Here is a 19,220-nt window from a genome sequence, read left to right as displayed (position 1 = left end):
TACGGTGGTTTTGCTTATCCTGGCCACCCGTCAGTCTGAATAGCGGCTGTGTGTTTTCCCTATGCATAGTGTTCAGCTGCTGTGACGTGCCATCAAACTTTGCACCGTGTATGAACCACCTTTTTATTTTGTGATTATTGTAACTACTCCCACAATTACGTAGTGATATTGTAGACAAATATTTCTTATAATGAATTGAAGCGTTTTAGAAATCCTGGATGTCCCTCATCTGCCTCTTTGAAACCATTGTCCCTACGGTGGGATATCAGCTTTTCCATTGATTTCGGGTCGAATACCAGTAACAAATGTTTCAAGTTCACCCTTACTGCAGCAGCAAGCATTCACATCAATAGAATACATGGTATTTGACAGGATACAGAATTCAACTAGTGCATGGAAACCAAGCCGTACCAAGTGAAACATTTTTAACATGTGAGTGGTTCTGCTGTGTTTTCATAATTTTCTGAAAAAGTCATTTATAACTTGTACTTCTAGCCATACTTTAGTGCCATAATTCCAGAACAGGCTCAACGCCCGAGCAGAATGCCAGCATTGTAAAGTAACATGGTGCTTTACATGTTTTTAATAAAAGCACCGTTTGTCTCCCATCTCCATGGGAACACGGTAAACATACCCTGGTCCTTTGTACCTCCTGTTCTCCTTCCATGTCATGGTGTGTTTCCCTGTCTGTGTGTGTATACTGTGAGGAAGAGCCCCCCCCCCCGAGGCAATGCCACAGAGCTACCCAGAGCACAGGCTGTAATGCAGCTGTAAAGCTTTCGTGATGATCAATACTGCTATTAGTTAATGTTACCATTGTGAAAACTGTTAATATTTTCCTGTTAACAGAGGCTCTAGGCACATTACTGAAGAACACAGATTACATTTAAGATCAAGTTTCAAAGTTTTGTCACATACACATAGTACAATGTGCAGTAAAATGAGTTATTGCTTAGCTGCAGGTTGTGAACAGAGGACAAACATATGAGAGACATAATTATAAATGGGACACGAGTATAAAGAGACATGATATTGGACATTCAACAATAAATATAACAATATATTTATAAATATCCATAATGTGCAATTAGCAGTTTTGACAATTTTATTGGTTCAGACCACAGACCACAATATCACTAAATAATTTTGATGGAATAATAATGGAAATGTTACAAATATGACCAGACTTTCAGCTCAAATCCCAAAAGTGAAATTTTGCTTGTAAATAAACTCAAAACTTGTTGAGATCAGTTTACATCCATTTAGATAAAAATATTTGTTTATTTGTCTATTTATTTATCTGTCTATTGTTTGTGATAAATTGAGGATAGTCAGATTGTATGAGTAGTTACAGTTTGATTGGCAGCCTAAAATACCTTTGGGTTCCATAAAACACCTATTTTAGGAGAGAAACCTACTTCCTGTATCTTTTATCAACTGCCTGCGTTGTGTAAAGCTACAACAAGCTATGTTTTGCGTCGTTCATTAATCATGACGACATATCCACACATGCAAATAGTCATAGAAACTGTTACACTTGTTGCTGAATGCTCCCATAATTAAAACTTTGCACTTTCACACCAAGATGCATTATTACGTGATAAGATGTCAGTTTTAAAAATATTGTGTACATATATACGTCAGTAAAAATTCTCTCACATAGTATAGTTCGCCAGTCAAAGGAGACACGCAAACGCTTAGAAAAAATACAGTTTATCCGAATTCAAACCATTCCATCCATCCATCTATCTTCTAATCAATCCTGGACAAGGTTAAAAAAGTAAAACAATAACAAAACCCCGACGTATAAACGGGTAATAGAAAACAATATCGACACATTCTGATGTAATATGTTGTGTTAATACATTATAGAGATACTATTCAATAGACTCAATGATTTCAATGACAGAAAGACAGGATGATACAGGTAGGCTATAAAATACACGTATAACTAAAATTATTTTTATAGAACATAAAGTAGGCATACTACTAAGTATTCAATAATTTAAACTTTTTTACGTTTTTGAGCGAGACGATTCGGCTGAGAAATTCTGAAACAACAGACAGTGACCCTATGTTGTAGGGTCAGCCCAGATCTTGAAAATAAAACTAAAACGGCCTAACACGTTCTTCAACAAAAAAAAAACCCCAGAGATATATGCATATACGAATGTATTAAATTTAAAAGTTAACATTATCACCGTTTCACAGACAAAGGAGTTATACAGTATACGGTATAGATGGGCTATTATGCGATTCAATGGGAAGTCTCCTTTTTATTGTGCTGCACCAAGGTCGGGCGTCTGGCGAGCTTTTTTCCACATGTCCCAAAGTCCTTTCTTGTCTCCCAACTTTGTCACACAATGCACTGAAATGGGCGCCTCTGCTGCGCATGTCTGCGCAGGCACGGACGGAGGCTGCCACACAAACTGCCGCTGAGTCGCCGGACGCTCACTTTTCACTGGTGGGGCGGAAGAGGAGATTGTTTTTGGAGGTGTCCGAAATAATAAGAAGAGGTTTTATCCACTACAGGGAGCGGCAGAGATTGCAGTGACAGTGCGTAAAAGGAAAGAGTAGGATCTCGCAAACTGGGGGAATTGGTGAGCGCAAAGACTGGTGGGAAGTTCGCGGTTCGCTCATTATTGTTTGCGCTGAGTCGCCGGTCTGCGGTACTGGGAGCGCGTCGCCAGGTTTGGTGCTTGGGTCGGGGCTGAGAGTCCGGGCTGCTTTGTCTTTGCGTAAGGTCTACTCCGTGGCTCCTCGGACTGCGGGATTTCGGAGTTCGTATCGCTACTTTTCGTCCTTCCAGAAAAATGGCCGCAACAGCGTTCGAGATGGACGGAAGTGTAATGGAGGGGGTAAGCGCTGAACCGCTGATCGATTTTTAATTTTTTCCCCTATGATACAAATCAAGAAAATGATTATGAAATCAACTTTGGTAGATATTTGATGTCCTACTTTCCCCACGTATGCTGATGCGTCTGTTTTCTCTTAGGGGGGGCAGATCCTGAGACTGTCCGCTGCGCTGAGTTGCGTCCACGGCTCCCCTATCAAAATAAACAAAATCCGTGCGGGGAGAAGTACGCCGGGATTGAGGTAACGTTGAATTTCAACTTCTTCCAAGTCCCCCCTTTTAAACACAGTCGTGCTGCAGTGTTCCTGTGATCGTGCCGTAAAGCGGAGCCAGCCGATCTGCCGGGCGTATAGGGAGACCGGGCTGCTCCCCCCAACTTCAGCCCAATGCCAAACAAAGCAAAGTTGATTTTTTCGCCCAGCTCTTCCAGCATCTGCCGGATCCCGAATCACAATCCCCCGCAGCTCGTACTGACAGTTCCGCGGTACTACGTGGGGGTCGCAGTTTTATCCACTTTCGCATTATTTTCACTCCCCAGTTAGAGAGAGATCCGGCCCTCATACATTTTTCATATGATCCTTTGTTAGTTAAAGCGTAGGCACATGGCTACTCTACTTAGTTTTATTTGCGATAGGGAGACCCATATTTAAAGGTTTCTGGGTGCATTGTGTCCGGCGGTAATGCTGTCTTCAAGTTGGCAAGCATAATTTTAGACATATCATTAATAGGATATTTTTGGGTGGGAAACCGGAGCATAATTTTGAAAACGTTGAAATGAAGTACATGCATGTGTTAATGTCGATGTGGAATATGACGTAAAAACATTATGTACTTTTTTGTTAAACCCATTGCTTTGTATAAGTTTAACGACCGATTTTTAAACCAGAAGGAAATGAATGAGAACCACCAGACGGACTTTCTTTTGAATGTAATCCCCCCGCCCCCATCTCTCCAGGCCCCAGCATCTGTCGGGTTTGGAGCTTGTGAGGGACATGACTGACGGGAATCTGGAGGGCGCCGTGGTGGGATCCACAGAGATCACGTTAACCCCCGGCAAAATTAAGGGTGGGAGTCACGTTGCAGACACCCAGACAGCGGGGTAGGAACGGGCTTTCACACAAATGCTAATTTTTCTTATTGTGCCGATTATTCGGGATGTTTGATTTGCAGAATAACATTTAAGAGCCAATATTGAATTAAATAAAAAAATCTGATAATATAATGTGACTTAGTAAGCTTATATTTTAAATTAAAAAGGATAAAATTTTATGTTGGCTCATTTCATAAAAATGAATCCCTTCAGTAAAACGTCTGCTGGTGTAGTGGCAGTGGTTCTGAGATGTGCTGGGTGTTTCCTTGCATCCGAGTACCCGTCCCCTGTTCTCATCTGCCTCAGGAGCGTCGCACTGCTGCTGCAGGTGTCGCTGCCCTGTGCCCTGTTTGCAGGCGGACCCTCGGAGCTCTGCTTGAAGGGTGGCACCAATGCGGAGATGGCACCCCAGATCGACTACACCGTGAAGGTAGGGGGTTACTGGTTGCTGTGAGCTGCTGATATGTCTTTCAGGGGTTTATGTGGTGATCTGATGGCGTTCATTGTCTTTTCAGGTGTTCAAGCCCATCGTGGAGAAATTCGGGGTCTATTTTGATTGTGATATAAAAATGAGGTAAACTGTGGCAAAGTTAATATCAGCCTTTTTATAGTTAATATCAGCTATAATTGAGCAATCTAGCGTGTTTCTGTGGAGTTTTTACGGTGGGGTGTTCTCAGATTTAGGAAGCTGGACTTGGCTCTCTTTTTATATTGTGTGGTCTCCAGGTTCAGGTCCAGACAGTAAAAATCCAGACAAAGATTTTGTTTCAAGCAAGCAGTTGAGTATAAAGAGTAAGAATACTCGCCTGAAATCCTGGTCTGGATTTTTACTTGAACTATCCACCTTCTGATTGCGTGCGTCTGCATTCATGTTTTGGTGACTGTGGACGGAAACTCGAGCTCTGTTCTCTCTCTGACAGGGGATATTATCCCAAAGGGGGTGGTGAGGTGGTGGTTAAGGTCAACCCTGTGAAGGAGCTGAGTCCTGTCAGCATGACGGAGAGGGGCAGCATCACCAAGATCTACGGCAGGGCTTTTGTCGCCGGAGTTCTTCCTTTCAAGGTATCCAGGGGTGACCTGTGTGCCAAAAGTAGAGCACCCTGTTTACACCCTTGTTAGTGCTTCTAAATCCCATTCGTCACGTGAGTGTTTTGCCGCTGTTTTATGCGTGTATTTCAAATCTGCAGGATGGATGAAACCTCAAGGTCAAATGACATGGGGGGGTGGTAATTTAAAAAAATTTTTTTTATAACCCTCCCCAATCCCATTAAACTAGCTGGCCAAGGACATGTCAACGGCAGCAGTGAGAACCATCCGGAAGGAGATCAAAGACCTGTACATCAACATCCAGGCTCTCCAGGAGAAGGATAAGGCCTGCGGTAATGGCAACGGCATCATGTGAGTGTCCGCTCTCACCCCCCCTGCTTCTCTTGGCGACCCGAAACCCCCGTCAGAACCTCGAAGTGTGTCTGACAAATTTGTGCAGGGTTGCGGTTCAGGACGCAGACTGACATCCAAGGAAATATCAATCTGTATAAAAAAAGGGTCACGATGGCTTTTTGCATTGATATCGTCTGGTATGCTCTGTAATCTACGGATGCCGTCCTTCTGTCAAGAGGCGCTGCTGACCAAGCTTTTGTTTATCCTTACTCAGAATCATCGCAGAGTCCTCCACTGGCTGTATATTTGCAGGCTCTTCACTGGGTAAAAAAGGTGAGGCTTTTGGTTCATGTTACTTTGCTAAAGTGGTGTGTAGTGTGGCAGCCATGTTGTTTTTCCCTCAAATCTATACTTGTCCTTACCATTAGATGGCGGTACGGTGCAACTCATTACTCAATACTTCGCTTGCATTAAGTATTTATGGAGAGGTAGTGAAGCACATACAATTGCAGATATTTGAAAGACAAAATAATTTTTATTAATCACTTTATGTAGAATAAATTTTTCAGTAAACACATGTTTTATTACATTTTATTCGCCCAAAGGTGATTTGATTCATTGTGGGTTCATTAGTAGGTCTGATGGTTCAGTGAAGCATTGCTTTCCCATAACTGTACGTTTGGCTGGTCTGCATCAATAGCCTGACCACTGTCTTTTCCCCACTGCCTCACCCAGGGGTCTATGCTGACAAGGTAGGTGTGGAAGCCGCGGAGATGTTGCTGAGAAACATCCGGCACAACGGCTGTGTGGACGAGTTCCTTCAAGACCAGGTGAGGGTTCAGTGAACACATGCGTCTTCTACACCTGCCTGGCATGAGATGTGTGCTCAGTGGCAGCTCTGTCTCTGGTCATCAGCTGATCATCTACATGGCGCTAGCCAAGGGCACGTCGAGGATCCGGACCGGCCCACTCACCCTGCACTCGCAGACCGCCATCCACGTCGCTGAGCAACTCACCACGGTACGTCCAACACAGATATGCTGTGAAATGAGATGATGGTCCACCTGAAATGGATGCACCGTGCCTGATCAGCACTTCATATGTATCAGCGGGTTTCCACCTGGATGGGGGGGGGGGTAGAACCTTTATGAGGGTCTGTAGTGAGTGTATCTTGATTGGGGGGGGTCTGTGCCCCATGAGGGTCTGTACCTCATGAAGGTCTGTGGTCAGTGTGCCCGGTTCGGGGGGGCAGTGCCCTTATGAGGGGCTGTGGTGAATGTGCCTGGATGGGGGGGGGGGGCAGTGCCCTTATGGGGGTCTGTAAAGTCGTGTTTCCGGGAGTTCAGTTATCAGCTCATTATTTCCCTCATGAATTGTTGGCCCACTGGTTTCATTTTGGAGTGTGAATGGGCTCCTCGTTGTAAACTGAAGAAAATCCGCCCAAGTAACCGCATGAATAATCTGATGGTCTGTTATGTTCTGCTGAGTAGCTGCCAGTTTTACCCCCTGGAGTCTCCAGTCAGACGCTGGTCTCTGCTGCTGGTGCCTCCCCAGCCGCTGGGCTTCCTCTCCCTAAGTGTCCCTGTTCTGCCTTCCGCCGCCTTACAGGCCAAGTTTTCTGTGACCAAGGCGGAGGACGAGAGCTCCGGCAGTGAGACGTACATCATCGAGTGCCACGGGACGGGAGCCCCCAACCCCAGCCTCTGAGGCGGGGCGGAGGCCGGCTCACACCTTTGCCTTTGCTACCAGCCGCCATACGCCGCACGCCAGCCTGTGGCCAGGAAGACTGTAGCAGATAAACTACTGTGCGTTGTTTTTTGTTTTTGTTTGTTTTGATTGCGGTTTTATGGACGTAACCTTTTCCCCATAAAATGAATTTTGATTAAACCCCTTAAAGCTATCACCCCCCCCCACCCCCCCACCCCATGTCCTTGTATTTTCTAGGCTTCTGTTACTCAGGGTATTGCCTTACACTGTTATAAATCCATTCTTTGATTTATTTTTTTTCTTTCCTCTCTGTCCCTGAATGAGGAATGTGACTGAAAGGTGATTATTATATATAAATTCTCAACGTTTTTGAAGCTAAATCGTTTTTGCCGCAAGAATGCGACGTTGCAGCAAAGCGCAGTTCTTTACTGTCTGGCGGGATCGGTTTCCATTAACCTGGTGCCCATTTGCTCTTTCTTAAGCAGAGTAGGCCGTCCTGATTCGACTAATTCGATGAAGTTTCTCTGTGCTTGTCTCTAACTGGATAACTTATGATGTTTATTTAAGGTTTTTGATGGATGTCCCTGTAATCGGTCTCTCCCCAAGTCACTGTGGTGTTAAAGGGCGTGATCCACGCAGGGCAGCATGCATGCAGTTTTTTTTTTGTTTGATTATCCATTTCCTTTGGAAGGAGAAATCCATTTCATTGATTTATTGCCGTTTAATTATTTACATTATTTCTCAAGCTGGCCAATGGGTGCAGGTGTGATTTATTGTGAGGTTTTACTGGTTCTGCTCATAACTGAAGCAATGTGTGGTCTCACCTCGGAAGGTTATTTCACTGGAGATGAAGTAAGGCAGGGTTTCCTCTGCTGTAAGTACTCATATTAAACCATTTAGTTAAGGGCCACCAGCTTGTACCATGACAGTGGGGTGAGGCTTTTACCTCATGTAACTGGTTGTATACCTGGGTTTTATTTATATGGTACTCATGCTGTTCCTACTCGCAGGCCTTCTCCAGCGCCGTGGTCTGGCTGATGGATGGTTGTCCGTCTTGGCCACATATCTCATGTGGCTTCCCACGGTGGAGCCCCTAGGTTCCTGCAGAAACCCCCCCCCCCTGGCCTTGCATAATCTGCCATGGCATTGCGGGGTTTTTCTTTTAGCCCCCATTACAATCTCCAGGCTTTGGCCTCGCTAGCAGCCCTTAATGTATTGGCTAGGTAGACCTGCGCTGGCTCTGTGTGCTATTAGGGGGCAGATGGTGTAGGTTAGGCCTGAGTCATTGTTCCTTTTGTTGTGCGGGGGCAGGAAGGTCTTGGGTTCCGTTGTGTTTTTGTCTCGGCTGCGGGAGGTGGGCGAGATGGATGCCCTTCACTGGGGTCAGGGGTTTATGCAAGCCTGAATCTGAGGGGGGGGGGGGGGTTATATCCAGCTGATGGGAGGCCCTTGATTGGCCCTGTGCTTTGATTTGGGGCCTGTCCTGCACATCTGTTACTCCAGGTGACCCAGACAGGGTTCATCTCCAATGTTCTCTTCGGATCTGCGCAAAGCCCAAGGATGTCTGTAAAGTCTAGAATATAGCATCTGCTCTTTGGAAATACTGTAAAGCCTAGAATATAGCATCTGCTCTTTGGAAATACTGTAAAGTCTAGAATATAGCATCTGCTTTTTTTCATTTGTAAGTTTCCATACAGATTTGGTTTACATTAAAATGGTGATGCATTACTGGGAACTATTGCTGTGCTCATTTATTTAAAAGCAGGTTGTTCTGACTGATATGGTGCTCTGGTTCCTGCGATCAAACACAGTATGAAATGAGCAGTGACCCACCCCCACCCCAAAATGAACTGAGTTCTAACTGGGGATCTTGTTACGGGGATTTCATAAGACAGTGTACAGTCTTCTGAAACGACAGAATGAATTTAACAAGTAGTTTAAAGCCTAAAAAACATACAAGCCCCCCTTCCCAAAAAGGCTCCTTAATTTCAGTGGGTTCCTCAGTCTTTGGAACGTTTGGTTCATTGTGGCAGATATTTTTTCTTTAGAGCTTCCTAAATAGACAGGTAGCTTTACGCTGAAGGCCATCGCTGTGTTCAGTGTGGCGTGTGTAAGGGTGATTTAATAAACACAGTGTTCCCTCTGTGATGGGGGAGTTTGAGTTATGCTCCCTACTCACTGGGATTAAGTTAGCAGGGAAACCTGTACATGTGTAACACAAATGAGCATGTAACTCATTGGAAAACACCGTGAATATATGCTTCAGATAAGTGATACTGGTTGAATCAACCTTACAGATACATGGAAGACTATTTGGTAACAAAGTGATGCTCTGGTGTTATGCTTTGCAAACAGTGATGCTTGATGCTGGCTAATTTAGCAGAGATTCTGCGAGTTTGCATGTCACCTCTGACTTGCCATTACTGGGCTCTATTAACTGTCCCAAGTTATACGGAGCTGTTGTTAGCGGGCAGCTAGTGTCCGGAGCTTCCTTACCGGGAAGAGAAGTTGATCTAAGGACGGCTGGGTAAACGGCAGGCACCGGGTTTTAGTGTGCTCCTCCCAAGTTAAGGTACACCGCGGACGCCATGGGAACAGAGCAGCCTGAGGCTGATTGGCTAAAATGTTTGCCCTATGTATGCTGTGGTTAGTCTAGTGCTGCTGTTTCATATCTTTGTGATTCTGTCCTGTTTCACTTCATTTTCAATTGACATGGTAGAAATGTAGCTTTGTGAGAAGTCAAACTGGTGTGAGTACAGAGGGGAGGTTCTGTCTGGCCGGCCAATTCCCCCCCCTGAGGTTACCACCCCCGAGCCAGAAGAACAAAAAGGTAGAACAAGAGGTTCACAGCGAACGCTGGGCCCTGACTTTTCCGTGATGTCAACATCTTAGGGTATCAGATATCCGAGTGTAATGGGGGGTGGGAGCCGCCTTGCCCTTGGAGTGACATGCAGCAGAACTTGGTCTCCCAAAGCATGAGCGACAAACCTTAAGATAAACAGACAAATGATTCTGAGACAGATCAGTGCCTGCAAAGTAGAAAAGAACAGCCAGAATGCTTGGCTGATAAATCGGAGCAGGAACTGGGGGAGACTTGAAATTCACACCTGACCTGGGATGTAACTGAAGCCGTATGTGAGGGCAGCTCTGTTTCAGTAACGTGAGCCTGTCACAGGAGCCAGTGTCCTACTGCCCCGCGTACTGGGAAAGGTCTCAGTGCATTCCACACGCGTGCCTGCTCGCTCGCTCCGGGAGCCAGTCCCCAGCTGCATCCCCTCCGATATGCATCTTCCCTTGGTGCCCCGACTGCTCTGACAGTCACGGGTCCCGGTCTTGCTCTCCTAAGTGAACTCCTATGAAGGCATGTCAGACAACCAGCCCTGGAGACCCCAGGGGCAAGCTGAGTGGAACTATCCAGCCTCGGATGTCCAGAAGGTCTGGATTTCTCTGATCGCAGGTAAGATCAAAATCAGGATTTTCTCCCTTCTAATCAGAAAAAAATACTTCTAAAGCTGCATTGATGTCTCATCACAGACACCTAATGCTAGCATTTAGATGAGCTCATTTCCATTCCAGACTTAACCCTGGCTTAGTCATTTGACAGTCGGATTTGTGTCCTCATTATGCTAAGGAACAGACTAACAGGTACTAAAAAATCCATTCGAAAAGTGCCAGTCAATATTTTTCTATGATTATTTTTTTCTAAACACATCGGATTTTAAGTGTAACAGCATTTATATCGGACAGGTTGTGGGCTATATGGTGCAAGACACGAGCTGATTAGGGGTTAACAGTGCTTTCTGTTACCGTTGGGTTTCTGCACCGGCTGCGGTAACGGAAACCCCGTGACGCTACCTAGTCGCTCCGGCGGCAGACTTATTAAAACATCCATCCAAAAATCTGATCCTATTTTATTGTAATGTTCTAAATTTTAATGGGGTCTATTTATGTTTCTTCTGTAAATAAGTTTCCTTTATTTTTTCTTTATTAATTTTGTTTAGATGACAGTTTAATGGTAAACACTAATTCAAACATGTCCTGTACATCTCACATATTTTACTACAGCACTTTAAGATAAGCTGAGTCTCTCTTCATGACTGAATCTGCAGCCTTCATATAACTATTCTGTAATCTACTGTCTGCTGATCAATTACTGTTTGTTTGGTCCACAGTAACTGGGAAACTAGCGGAGTTATGTAACAAACTTAGTTGCTGTTGTGATTAACCACACACTTCGATTTTTTTTTTTAAGAAAAAAAAATAAGCATAAGTTGTAGGTGAAATTTCCAGTAAGGCTTAGGGAGATTTTTTGTCACATATGTCCGAGAAAGTCTTGATTGGTGACAGTAACTATGCCACCATTTCATATCATTAATTGCAGCCACTCTAGGTTAATTTTACGAGAGGATAGCTGTCGCCTTGAAGGCACCACACGCTAAGGTATCCTCACTCACGGTAACCCGTGGTATGACAACAAACTATTAATTCGATACTACCTTACTGTTATAGTTAAAGCCTTCACATACAACTAATCCACCGCACCAATACAATTTAAACCCGTATGCTCAGCCTTTCGGCATCCGCTTCCGCATCTCTGTGAAGTATTATGACTAAATATCAGATTCAAAGCCGCAAGCAGAAGTGCGTCTGTGCATTGCAGGCCCGCAGCCAGGAATCCCGTACAGGGATCTGTCTTTCCTACCGGGGGGTGTCGCCGACCGGGGGACTGAAACTAATTTCGAGGGGAGTTCGTATTCGTACTTCTGCTACCTGGCTACGTACGTGCCTTTGCAAAAGACCGTATGAGCTCAGGTACATCAAGGTGCGCAGACTTTTCGGACAATAATACTGATAATAATCTGCCCAAAAACAGGGCAAACCTGCCGCTGCGCTACTTGGACCTCTAAGTGTAATTATGTGCTTTCAAGGCACATTCTTGGAAGCAAAATCACGCATGGCCTCATATTTTTAGGGTTTTAACTGCAGTATTAGGAAATGTCGCAGCTATATATGTGTCAGATGCTTTCGTAATCTATACCAATATTAAGTTTTATTAGGAATAATTACGTTACATTTTAAATTAATCTCATTAGACTAATATTTAAACCGTTGGGTTCGTATTGCCTTCGTCCTGCGAAGCCTTGCGTGTTTCCCCGTGTTGCGGTTTCAGTTAATTACCATAAATCTCCACCGAGTCCAGTTATATGTCAATGTGAGTAGACAGGAAAGGGGGTTCCCAGACAGTTACACGGTTTGACAGGTATGTCGGCGCAATGTCAATCTGTGTGAGATACTAGACTTTTGTAGGTTTATCTATGAGTGTCTAATTAAAATTTGCTTGTTATAGATAGATAGATATGCATTTACTTTTAGTTTTCCTGTATTACTCCTGTTATAAAACTACAATTCAGTCTCAAAGGTTTCAAAAGTAATTTGCATGTAACATTAACTTACTGTACATGGCACTCTTAACATATTAGTTACACATCTCACATTTTACAAGCACTAACACATCGTGCGAAAGTGACAATACTTTTGGATATCGCTCTTTTAATAGATTATTAATATATTAATTATTCATTAAAATTTATTTTTCTGCCTACCGGTAGAGCCAGTGGAAAATCTCGCCTGATGTTTACATTACTCGCGGGTTCTGATTGGCCAAAGGCGCCCAAGACTTCGGAACGCGCCTCCATGTGCTGATTGGGCGGCGGCTCACCACGTGACGTCCCTTTAAGAAGCACCTAGTAGTATTGTTGTACGCGGCCATGGCAGAGAGCAGTTTTTTTCTGAGGACTTTGCCTCGGACAGAGCGGAAGGGGGAGAGGCGTCTTGTCGCGCCGCTGGAGCCATGAGGGAGTAGTACACGCCGTCCGATCAAACTCTCGCAATTCGTAAGATCGCGTCAGAAGTCGTCTTCGTCGCACTTGTTCACTTTTTGTTTCATTTCCCCCCCGGTGGGTCATGGAAGTTGTTGGGGAACTGACGGCTGCCTGGCCGGTGTCTTTGTCGGGCGGTGGGCTGGGGGTGTAGCGCTGCCCGCGGTGTAGCCTCGAAGCTCAGCGCTCCGTTTAAATCCCTGCTGATTTCTCGGGACGTTCGAGGAGGCTTCAAGCCGGTTTCTCGATTACTTTTATCCCGTCCTCGCTTTCGCCCTCACTTTAACATTGTTAGTTCGGGTGACTTTTTTATACGTATTTTTTGTTTTACATTTCATTCCCGTGTCGATGAGTCTCGATAACGTTAAATACCCGACGATCCTGTCAGCTTTGTTTAAAATGGCAGACGACAGTGAGCTGATGGGAGCCTCCGAGTTCATAAAAGGTGAGCTTTACCGGTGATCTAATATTTGTTGGACGACCGTCCAGCTGTTTAAGCAGCTTCATTCACTTATGGATGTTTCTGAGGCCGACTAACGGGTTTGCTAACTCGCCCTGAGGGCAGATGGACAGGTAGTGAAGAGCTGGTCAACTTGGTCGCCCGCTGGAGGCGGTCTGTCTGCGCCCCGACGCTCATGCCTGTGGTAGCGACGGATCTTTTTAAGATTTTAATTTATTCAATGTTACTTTTATTGGGAGATTTCCCAGCGTGGTGCCTAAATGTACTTTGGGGTCGCAAAATGTGTGTGTTCTGCGATGTGGGAGCCTTATTAGACGTGTTAACGCTGGCTGCTAACCAGTATGCAGTTACGCGGACGTCCTAACTGGGTGTCCGGATTTAGCGCATCGCCTTGCCGGCAAAGTGATCGTGTGAACTTGGCGTTTAATTTTCAGATCGCCTGTATTTTGCGACGTTACGGAGCAAGCCGAAGAGTACAGCGAACACGCACTATTTCTGCACGGATGAGGAGTTCGTGTATGAAAAGTAAGTGCAGTCTGTGCCCCCCCCGCCCCCGACCTAGCTTTTCTGCACCCCGACTGCAACAAGTACATAGTTGTTCGGACCCCGTCTTACGTAACACCCTTCATTGATGCTTTTCCAACCTCCTTTTTAAATGTACTTCACTCCCTCTCCATTTTATTTGCTAGGTTTTCCAGAAAAGGAATTTGATAATCTTTAGAAACAACTTTAGAAAGTTTGCGATATTACATTTCAGTTACTCATTCATTGGCTATTGTTAACTTTGCTGCCTGTGGGGTGACTGATTAAGTGTACCCATCGCAATGGGTGTCGTTTACACTGATTTTCTCCCCTTTCCTCAGCTTTTATGCAGATTTTGGGCCCCTCAATTTGGCGATGCTGTACAGGTACTGCTGTAAACTAAACAAGAAGCTAAAGGTATGTCACCTGTCTTATTACTGATTGTACAGAATGGATCTCACACTTCTTTAAAAAATTACTAATATTTACATATCTTCATCTGCATTGATGGAGAATGTCATGTGTTTTTTAAAGCATTTAACCTTTTTGGGGCTTGGCTTATGTTGTCACTTCTTGTCGGTAATTTCAAAGGCTGCCTCTGAAATGTCTAGGTGCAATTTGACTATTTCTTCTGAATATAGAATATAGTTCTGTGGTTGGCATAATGTGGCAGACTCTCCCAGTATCAATTCTCACTTGTATTTTACACCAAGTATGGTATGTGAGTCAGATGTCTTCTGTAACATAGAAAGAATGCAGTGGATACATTTTGAATTGTTTTACTTTTGTCATGATTGGTGCTGTTAACACCTACTGTATGTCTATGTATTTTTACATTTGCTTGCCTGCAGTATAAAATATTAGTGAAAACAGCTCTGTTTGGTCTTTTCTGAATGGTAGTTTGCTTATTTTGTTTTTATTAAATTAGTTTTTGCTTTTTATGGCAAACATATTTAAATGTAGATGTTTCATAGTGTTTCTGTCCCAGGGTTCGTGTCAGACTGTCGATGAATCACCATAGTACTGTGCAATGTGCTGAGCATTATTATATTAACAGGCTTTATTCAAAGCGGCATATTGTTCCATTGTGTAGCCAGAAGCATTTCCCCTGTCTGTAATCGCCTTTCGCTTTTGGGCTTCTGACTCGCCCGTGTCCAAGCCGGGTGCGTACCGGTGGTTGCATTGGGTACAGTTCTGTTTGCTTAACAGTACCATATTCTGTCACACTATGAGTGGGTGCCCATTGATTGAATGTTTGTCTTTATTCCCAAATTTATATTTTAAGTGCAGTTTGTAACTATTGGGTGCCCACCCTTTGGCCAGTGTTTTTTTGGCACCCCAGTGGGGATTGTTCAGAGCTTTGGTGGTTATTTGATGGTGATGTGTGGAAGGTACTTTTCTCCACCCAACAGCTATTAGGCACGAACGTACTGAGGAAATGTCGACACTCCTTCTTTGAGAATTGGAGCGTTTTTATCTTGCTTGGCTGAGTATAGGATTTATGATTTGCCCTGCGGCTGAGGCATTAGATGGATGCATGAGTGTAACTAGGGTCTTGTTGGTCATGGAAGTGGGTGATGGTTGCTCTTTACCCTGAAGCACCATACTGAGGCTGGTGACGGCTCCTGATTTTTATATGGATTAGCCCTCAAAAAAGTGTGTGGATGGTTAATTTTAAGACTGGGCTTCCTCTGTGTTTCTGAAACAGTTTTAGTTGAATTCTTAATATTCATGGGCAGTTAAAGTCCATATTAAATAAATTCCTGCTCTGTTACCAGCATTCTCCCGTTGCTGGAATGTGGGTGCTGGGTGCATGCCTAAGTATTCACGTATTGCATTTGAAATATTTATCAGCCTGCATGTCTTCAGGTATGCAGCTTTCTGCAGTAAGGTTATTGAGGTACATCACGTGTACTGTGTGCATAATATACTGACAATGGTGTTCAGTTTTTAGATAATTAATATTATAGTAATTCATGGTAGCCTACCTAAATGTGAAGTCTGTTTCTTTGTCTCAGTTTGAGCATTCAGTCGCTCAAGGGCAGGGGTGGGCAGTCTTATCCGCAAAGGGCCGGCGCTTATGTGGGTTTTCGCTGCAACTCCCTAATTAGATTACTAATTAGAGGACTTATTGGCTGAAGAGTCCTCACACCTGTATTTGAACAGCTGACTTAAAGGTTACCCCAAAAACCTGTATACACACCGGCCCTTTACGTATAAGATTGCCCAGCCCTGCTCTAGGTAACCAATGGATCAGTCCTGGCAATGAATCCTAATCTTGTGTGAGAGTGCAGAGACCAAGGGCCTGTACTACGAAGCGGGGTTTCTGGCTTATCGGGGTAACTTGTCGGATTTAAGGTACCACATAAGCCAGTAACCCCGCTTCGCAGTACAAGCCACAGGGCGAGCACACTGTAAAAATGGTACCTTGCGATTTTGTCACCCTGCCAAGTTCAGCAGTGATGTTTGACTAATAGAGGTCTTCTATTCATGTTGTCATGTCTTGTCCTCTGTCGTTTTTCTGAAGCAGACAAGGTGTAGTTCTGTGGTGTGTACATGTATACAAATGTTGAAGGTAAAGACCAAAAACAGCATGAGACTTTTAATTTTTGTTGCCGTCACCACAGACCGCCCTCCTACCTCTACTCCCACCCCCATATTTGCATTGTTTACTCTCCATTGCCATAGAAACGGCATTCCTGAACCTCCCTTGCTTTAGGTCTGCATGTCAAGCTTTAATTTGGACCAAAATGAGGAGGGAGGAACAAAAACATTACAATGCAATGAACTAAGTTTTGTGATCTGTTGCTGTATGCGTTGGTAAAACAATGTTTTATTTTCTGAATGGAAGTCCTCCTTGCTTAGTGGGACATGCAGGCCCAAGCTTGTGTTTTTAAACAGATTAAACCAACACTGTAACCTTCAGTTTTTGGGTAGTCAGTGTTTTCCCATAAGAATCCTCCTCCCTCCCCTGCTGTTTCTACATCCTTGCACATACTTGTTGTTTATTGCTTTACAGACCTTAATATTCCACTCCAGGATTAATAATCTTTTTATTAGTATCTCCCCTAGTGCTTAATTTGCTGCAGCCTTGGTTTGGCAGGAGGGAAGTGGGACGGAAGGGATCTAAAATTCTGTACAAGACGACATATCGAGGGGGCATAGATCTACTGTATTTGTTCTGTGGATTTGGGTAAATGATTTGAAAGTGTTATTGGGGTCTATTTTGCCCCTTCCCCTCTGAATGTATTTGGCTTGTTTAGATTTTCTAGACTAAAATCTAGTAGCAGTCTATATCCACAGTAGTTGGCTGTTTGTGAGACACTGCAGTCACTGTTTTGGCTGCCCAAATAAGACAAGTACAGGTACAGATTAATCTGCCCCAAATGTCACCCTACCCACCTGGCACTGGATACAGCCTGATGTTTTTTTTTTCTCTCCTTGAGTGCCTTGAGCCCCTGCCAATATTGAGGTTGGTTTGGTTTGGTTTGTGGGAGCATGTTTAATCTCGGCTTACTAATCAGTGAAGATCAGGGTAAAGGCGTGCAGCTGAGCTGCTTGAAAGCTGCCCTCCACATAACTAAAGAGCCACTTCTTCATCAAGGTATTTATTTTGGAGCCTGTTCCGGCTGTCTGGGACTTGATTGGGCCTAGTACTGGGCTGGGGGTGGGGGGGTGCTTATGTAGTCAGTCGACCCTGTTTGTTTTTTAGTTGTAAATGCACAAACTTGAACGTCAGTAGCGGGTGAAGCCTCATGAGATGGCCCTCCCCTCAGAAAGGTATCGGCTTCTGTTTGCATGCCAGAACAGGAGAGGAGCCACTGTGAGGTTACTTCAAAGCGTCGATCTTGCCTCTTTACTTTGTGACAAGCTATACCGCATGTGCCTTTACATGCTGCTCTTGCTGCTTGCATAAAGCTGCAGTGCCTGAATTTCCCCCCCCCCCTCCCCAGAAGCACATCTGGCTGCGGGGATCCCGAGCGCATCCCCAAGCTCGCATGCCTCAACATGTGTCCTGAGCAGATGTTCCCATTAAATTGGTACCAAAGGTCTAAGAGCTTGCGGTGACAGCTGAAAGAGATGGAGCTGTGCTTCTGTTTGGCTTAACGCCGTGCCTTACTTCACTGAGCAGATGTCCTTCTCTCTTTCTCCTGGGGGGTGGGGGGGGGTTCATTTAACCCCAGATGCCCTACAACAGCTTCGACCCAAGCCAGGACAACCCTTTTACAGTTACATCAGCCTAACCACTGTTATTAACAGATTTTACCTGATTTTGACGCTAACGGTTCTGTGGAATATGTGTGAAAACGGCAGCTATCATTCATGTGTGCAGGTCACCTTAATGCTTTTTCTTTTAATTTCCACCCACAGTCCTTCACCTTGACCAGAAAGAGGATCGTTCACTACACCAGCTTTGATCAGCGGAAGAGGGCTAATGCTGCTGTTTTAATCGGTGCCTATGCTGTGAGTATCTGCTGTTCCGTCCCCTTTCATGTCCAATCTGACCACCACCCGACAGCTTTGGGATGCTGGTCCCTCTGGGTCTACAGTGGAAGTCGAGCTCTCTTGTATTTCTGCAAAATTGCATCACACTTGGTGAAAGCTTAGCCCCCGCACTGCCTGCAGGACCTTTTGGCTTTGCTGCCTCTTACAGGCAGGGGCTGGAAGAATTGTACTGTGACAGACTGCTCCTTTGTGCAGCAGTTGACTGTGGAAATGAAACCTTCATTATCTGAAAGTTGTGCTTTTGGGACATTGCTTGTATGCCTTTCTTTAATGACTGAACCATTTCTGAAAGGCTGTACCTAACTGCTTTTCCCACCTTCCTTGGCCCAGGCTAGCACCAGGTTTAGCTCACGCAGGGGTAATTACAACATCACACACTCTGTCTCCTGGCTTGCCTGTTGTTTTGGCAGCAGTGTCATCCAAGTCTTCCACTCTTGGGGGTTTCCTGCCAGGACCAGCTGACCTGGCGCCCCAGGGTTTTATCTCAGTCATTGCCACCTGCCGTTGATGGGAATGGCTGGTTGCAGTGTGGGGCAGTGGCTCACTGAGGCAGGCCGTTGAAAAGCGAGGCCCGATTTTTGATATTGATCTTGGCTGGCACTTGTAACAGGAATGATCGGTCCCTTCTCCTCCACCATGTGGTAAAGACCATTTTTTTGTGGGCATGGGTCTGTCTGGTCGCAGGGTCACATTGCTCTAAATATTTGGGTCCCCTGAGTGTTGTTTTAAAGTTTATTTGAGTTATAGTAGCCCGTTTGTCATCCTTAATGTGGATGTGGGTCACCTGTATTTATTAGGTGGAACTTTTAAGATTAGTAGAGA

The 19,220-nt window shown here is 44.7% G+C and overlaps 2 protein-coding genes across 11 annotated transcripts in view; both read left to right on the top strand.

Moving 5' to 3' along the window:
- Nucleotides 1–2,380: 2,380 nt before the first annotated feature.
- Nucleotides 2,381–8,766, top strand: rtca (RNA 3'-terminal phosphate cyclase). Its single transcript, XM_048976035.1, has 12 exons — nucleotides 2,381–2,600; nucleotides 2,744–2,858; nucleotides 2,996–3,096; nucleotides 3,810–3,953; nucleotides 4,251–4,374; nucleotides 4,460–4,518; nucleotides 4,865–5,006; nucleotides 5,221–5,342; nucleotides 5,599–5,657; nucleotides 6,060–6,154; nucleotides 6,240–6,344; nucleotides 6,933–8,766. The coding sequence occupies exons 2-12, from the start codon at nucleotides 2,814–2,816 to the stop codon at nucleotides 7,029–7,031; spliced, it is 1,095 nt and encodes a 364-aa protein (XP_048831992.1). The 5' UTR covers nucleotides 2,381–2,600; nucleotides 2,744–2,813; the 3' UTR covers nucleotides 7,032–8,766.
- Nucleotides 8,767–10,061: 1,295 nt separating this feature from the next.
- cdc14ab (cell division cycle 14Ab) overlaps nucleotides 10,062–19,220 on the top strand; it is a 32,754-nt gene continuing 23,595 nt past the window's right edge. For 2 of the 10 annotated variants that reach the window (XM_048976027.1, XM_048976024.1), the window contains exons 1-5: nucleotides 12,753–13,355; nucleotides 13,805–13,895; nucleotides 14,234–14,309; nucleotides 16,420–16,467; nucleotides 18,264–18,356. In XM_048976027.1, coding sequence (XP_048831984.1) covers nucleotides 13,259–13,355; nucleotides 13,805–13,895; nucleotides 14,234–14,309; nucleotides 16,420–16,467; nucleotides 18,264–18,356 — 405 coding nt within the window. In that variant the 5' untranslated portion in view covers nucleotides 12,753–13,258. Of the gene's footprint in view, nucleotides 10,489–12,752; nucleotides 13,356–13,804; nucleotides 13,896–14,233; nucleotides 14,310–16,419; nucleotides 16,468–18,263; nucleotides 18,357–19,220 lie in introns of those variants that run through there. The other 8 variants (XM_048976026.1, XM_048976030.1, XM_048976025.1 and 5 more) reach the window with 8 other exon arrangements.

The sequence above is a fragment of the Brienomyrus brachyistius genome, chromosome 15 (assembly GCF_023856365.1).
Source record: "Brienomyrus brachyistius isolate T26 chromosome 15, BBRACH_0.4, whole genome shotgun sequence".
NCBI classification, from domain to species: domain Eukaryota; kingdom Metazoa; phylum Chordata; class Actinopteri; order Osteoglossiformes; family Mormyridae; genus Brienomyrus; species Brienomyrus brachyistius.
The sequence above is the reverse complement of the archived record's forward strand: the minus strand, read 5'-3'. Positions and strand labels throughout refer to the sequence as shown.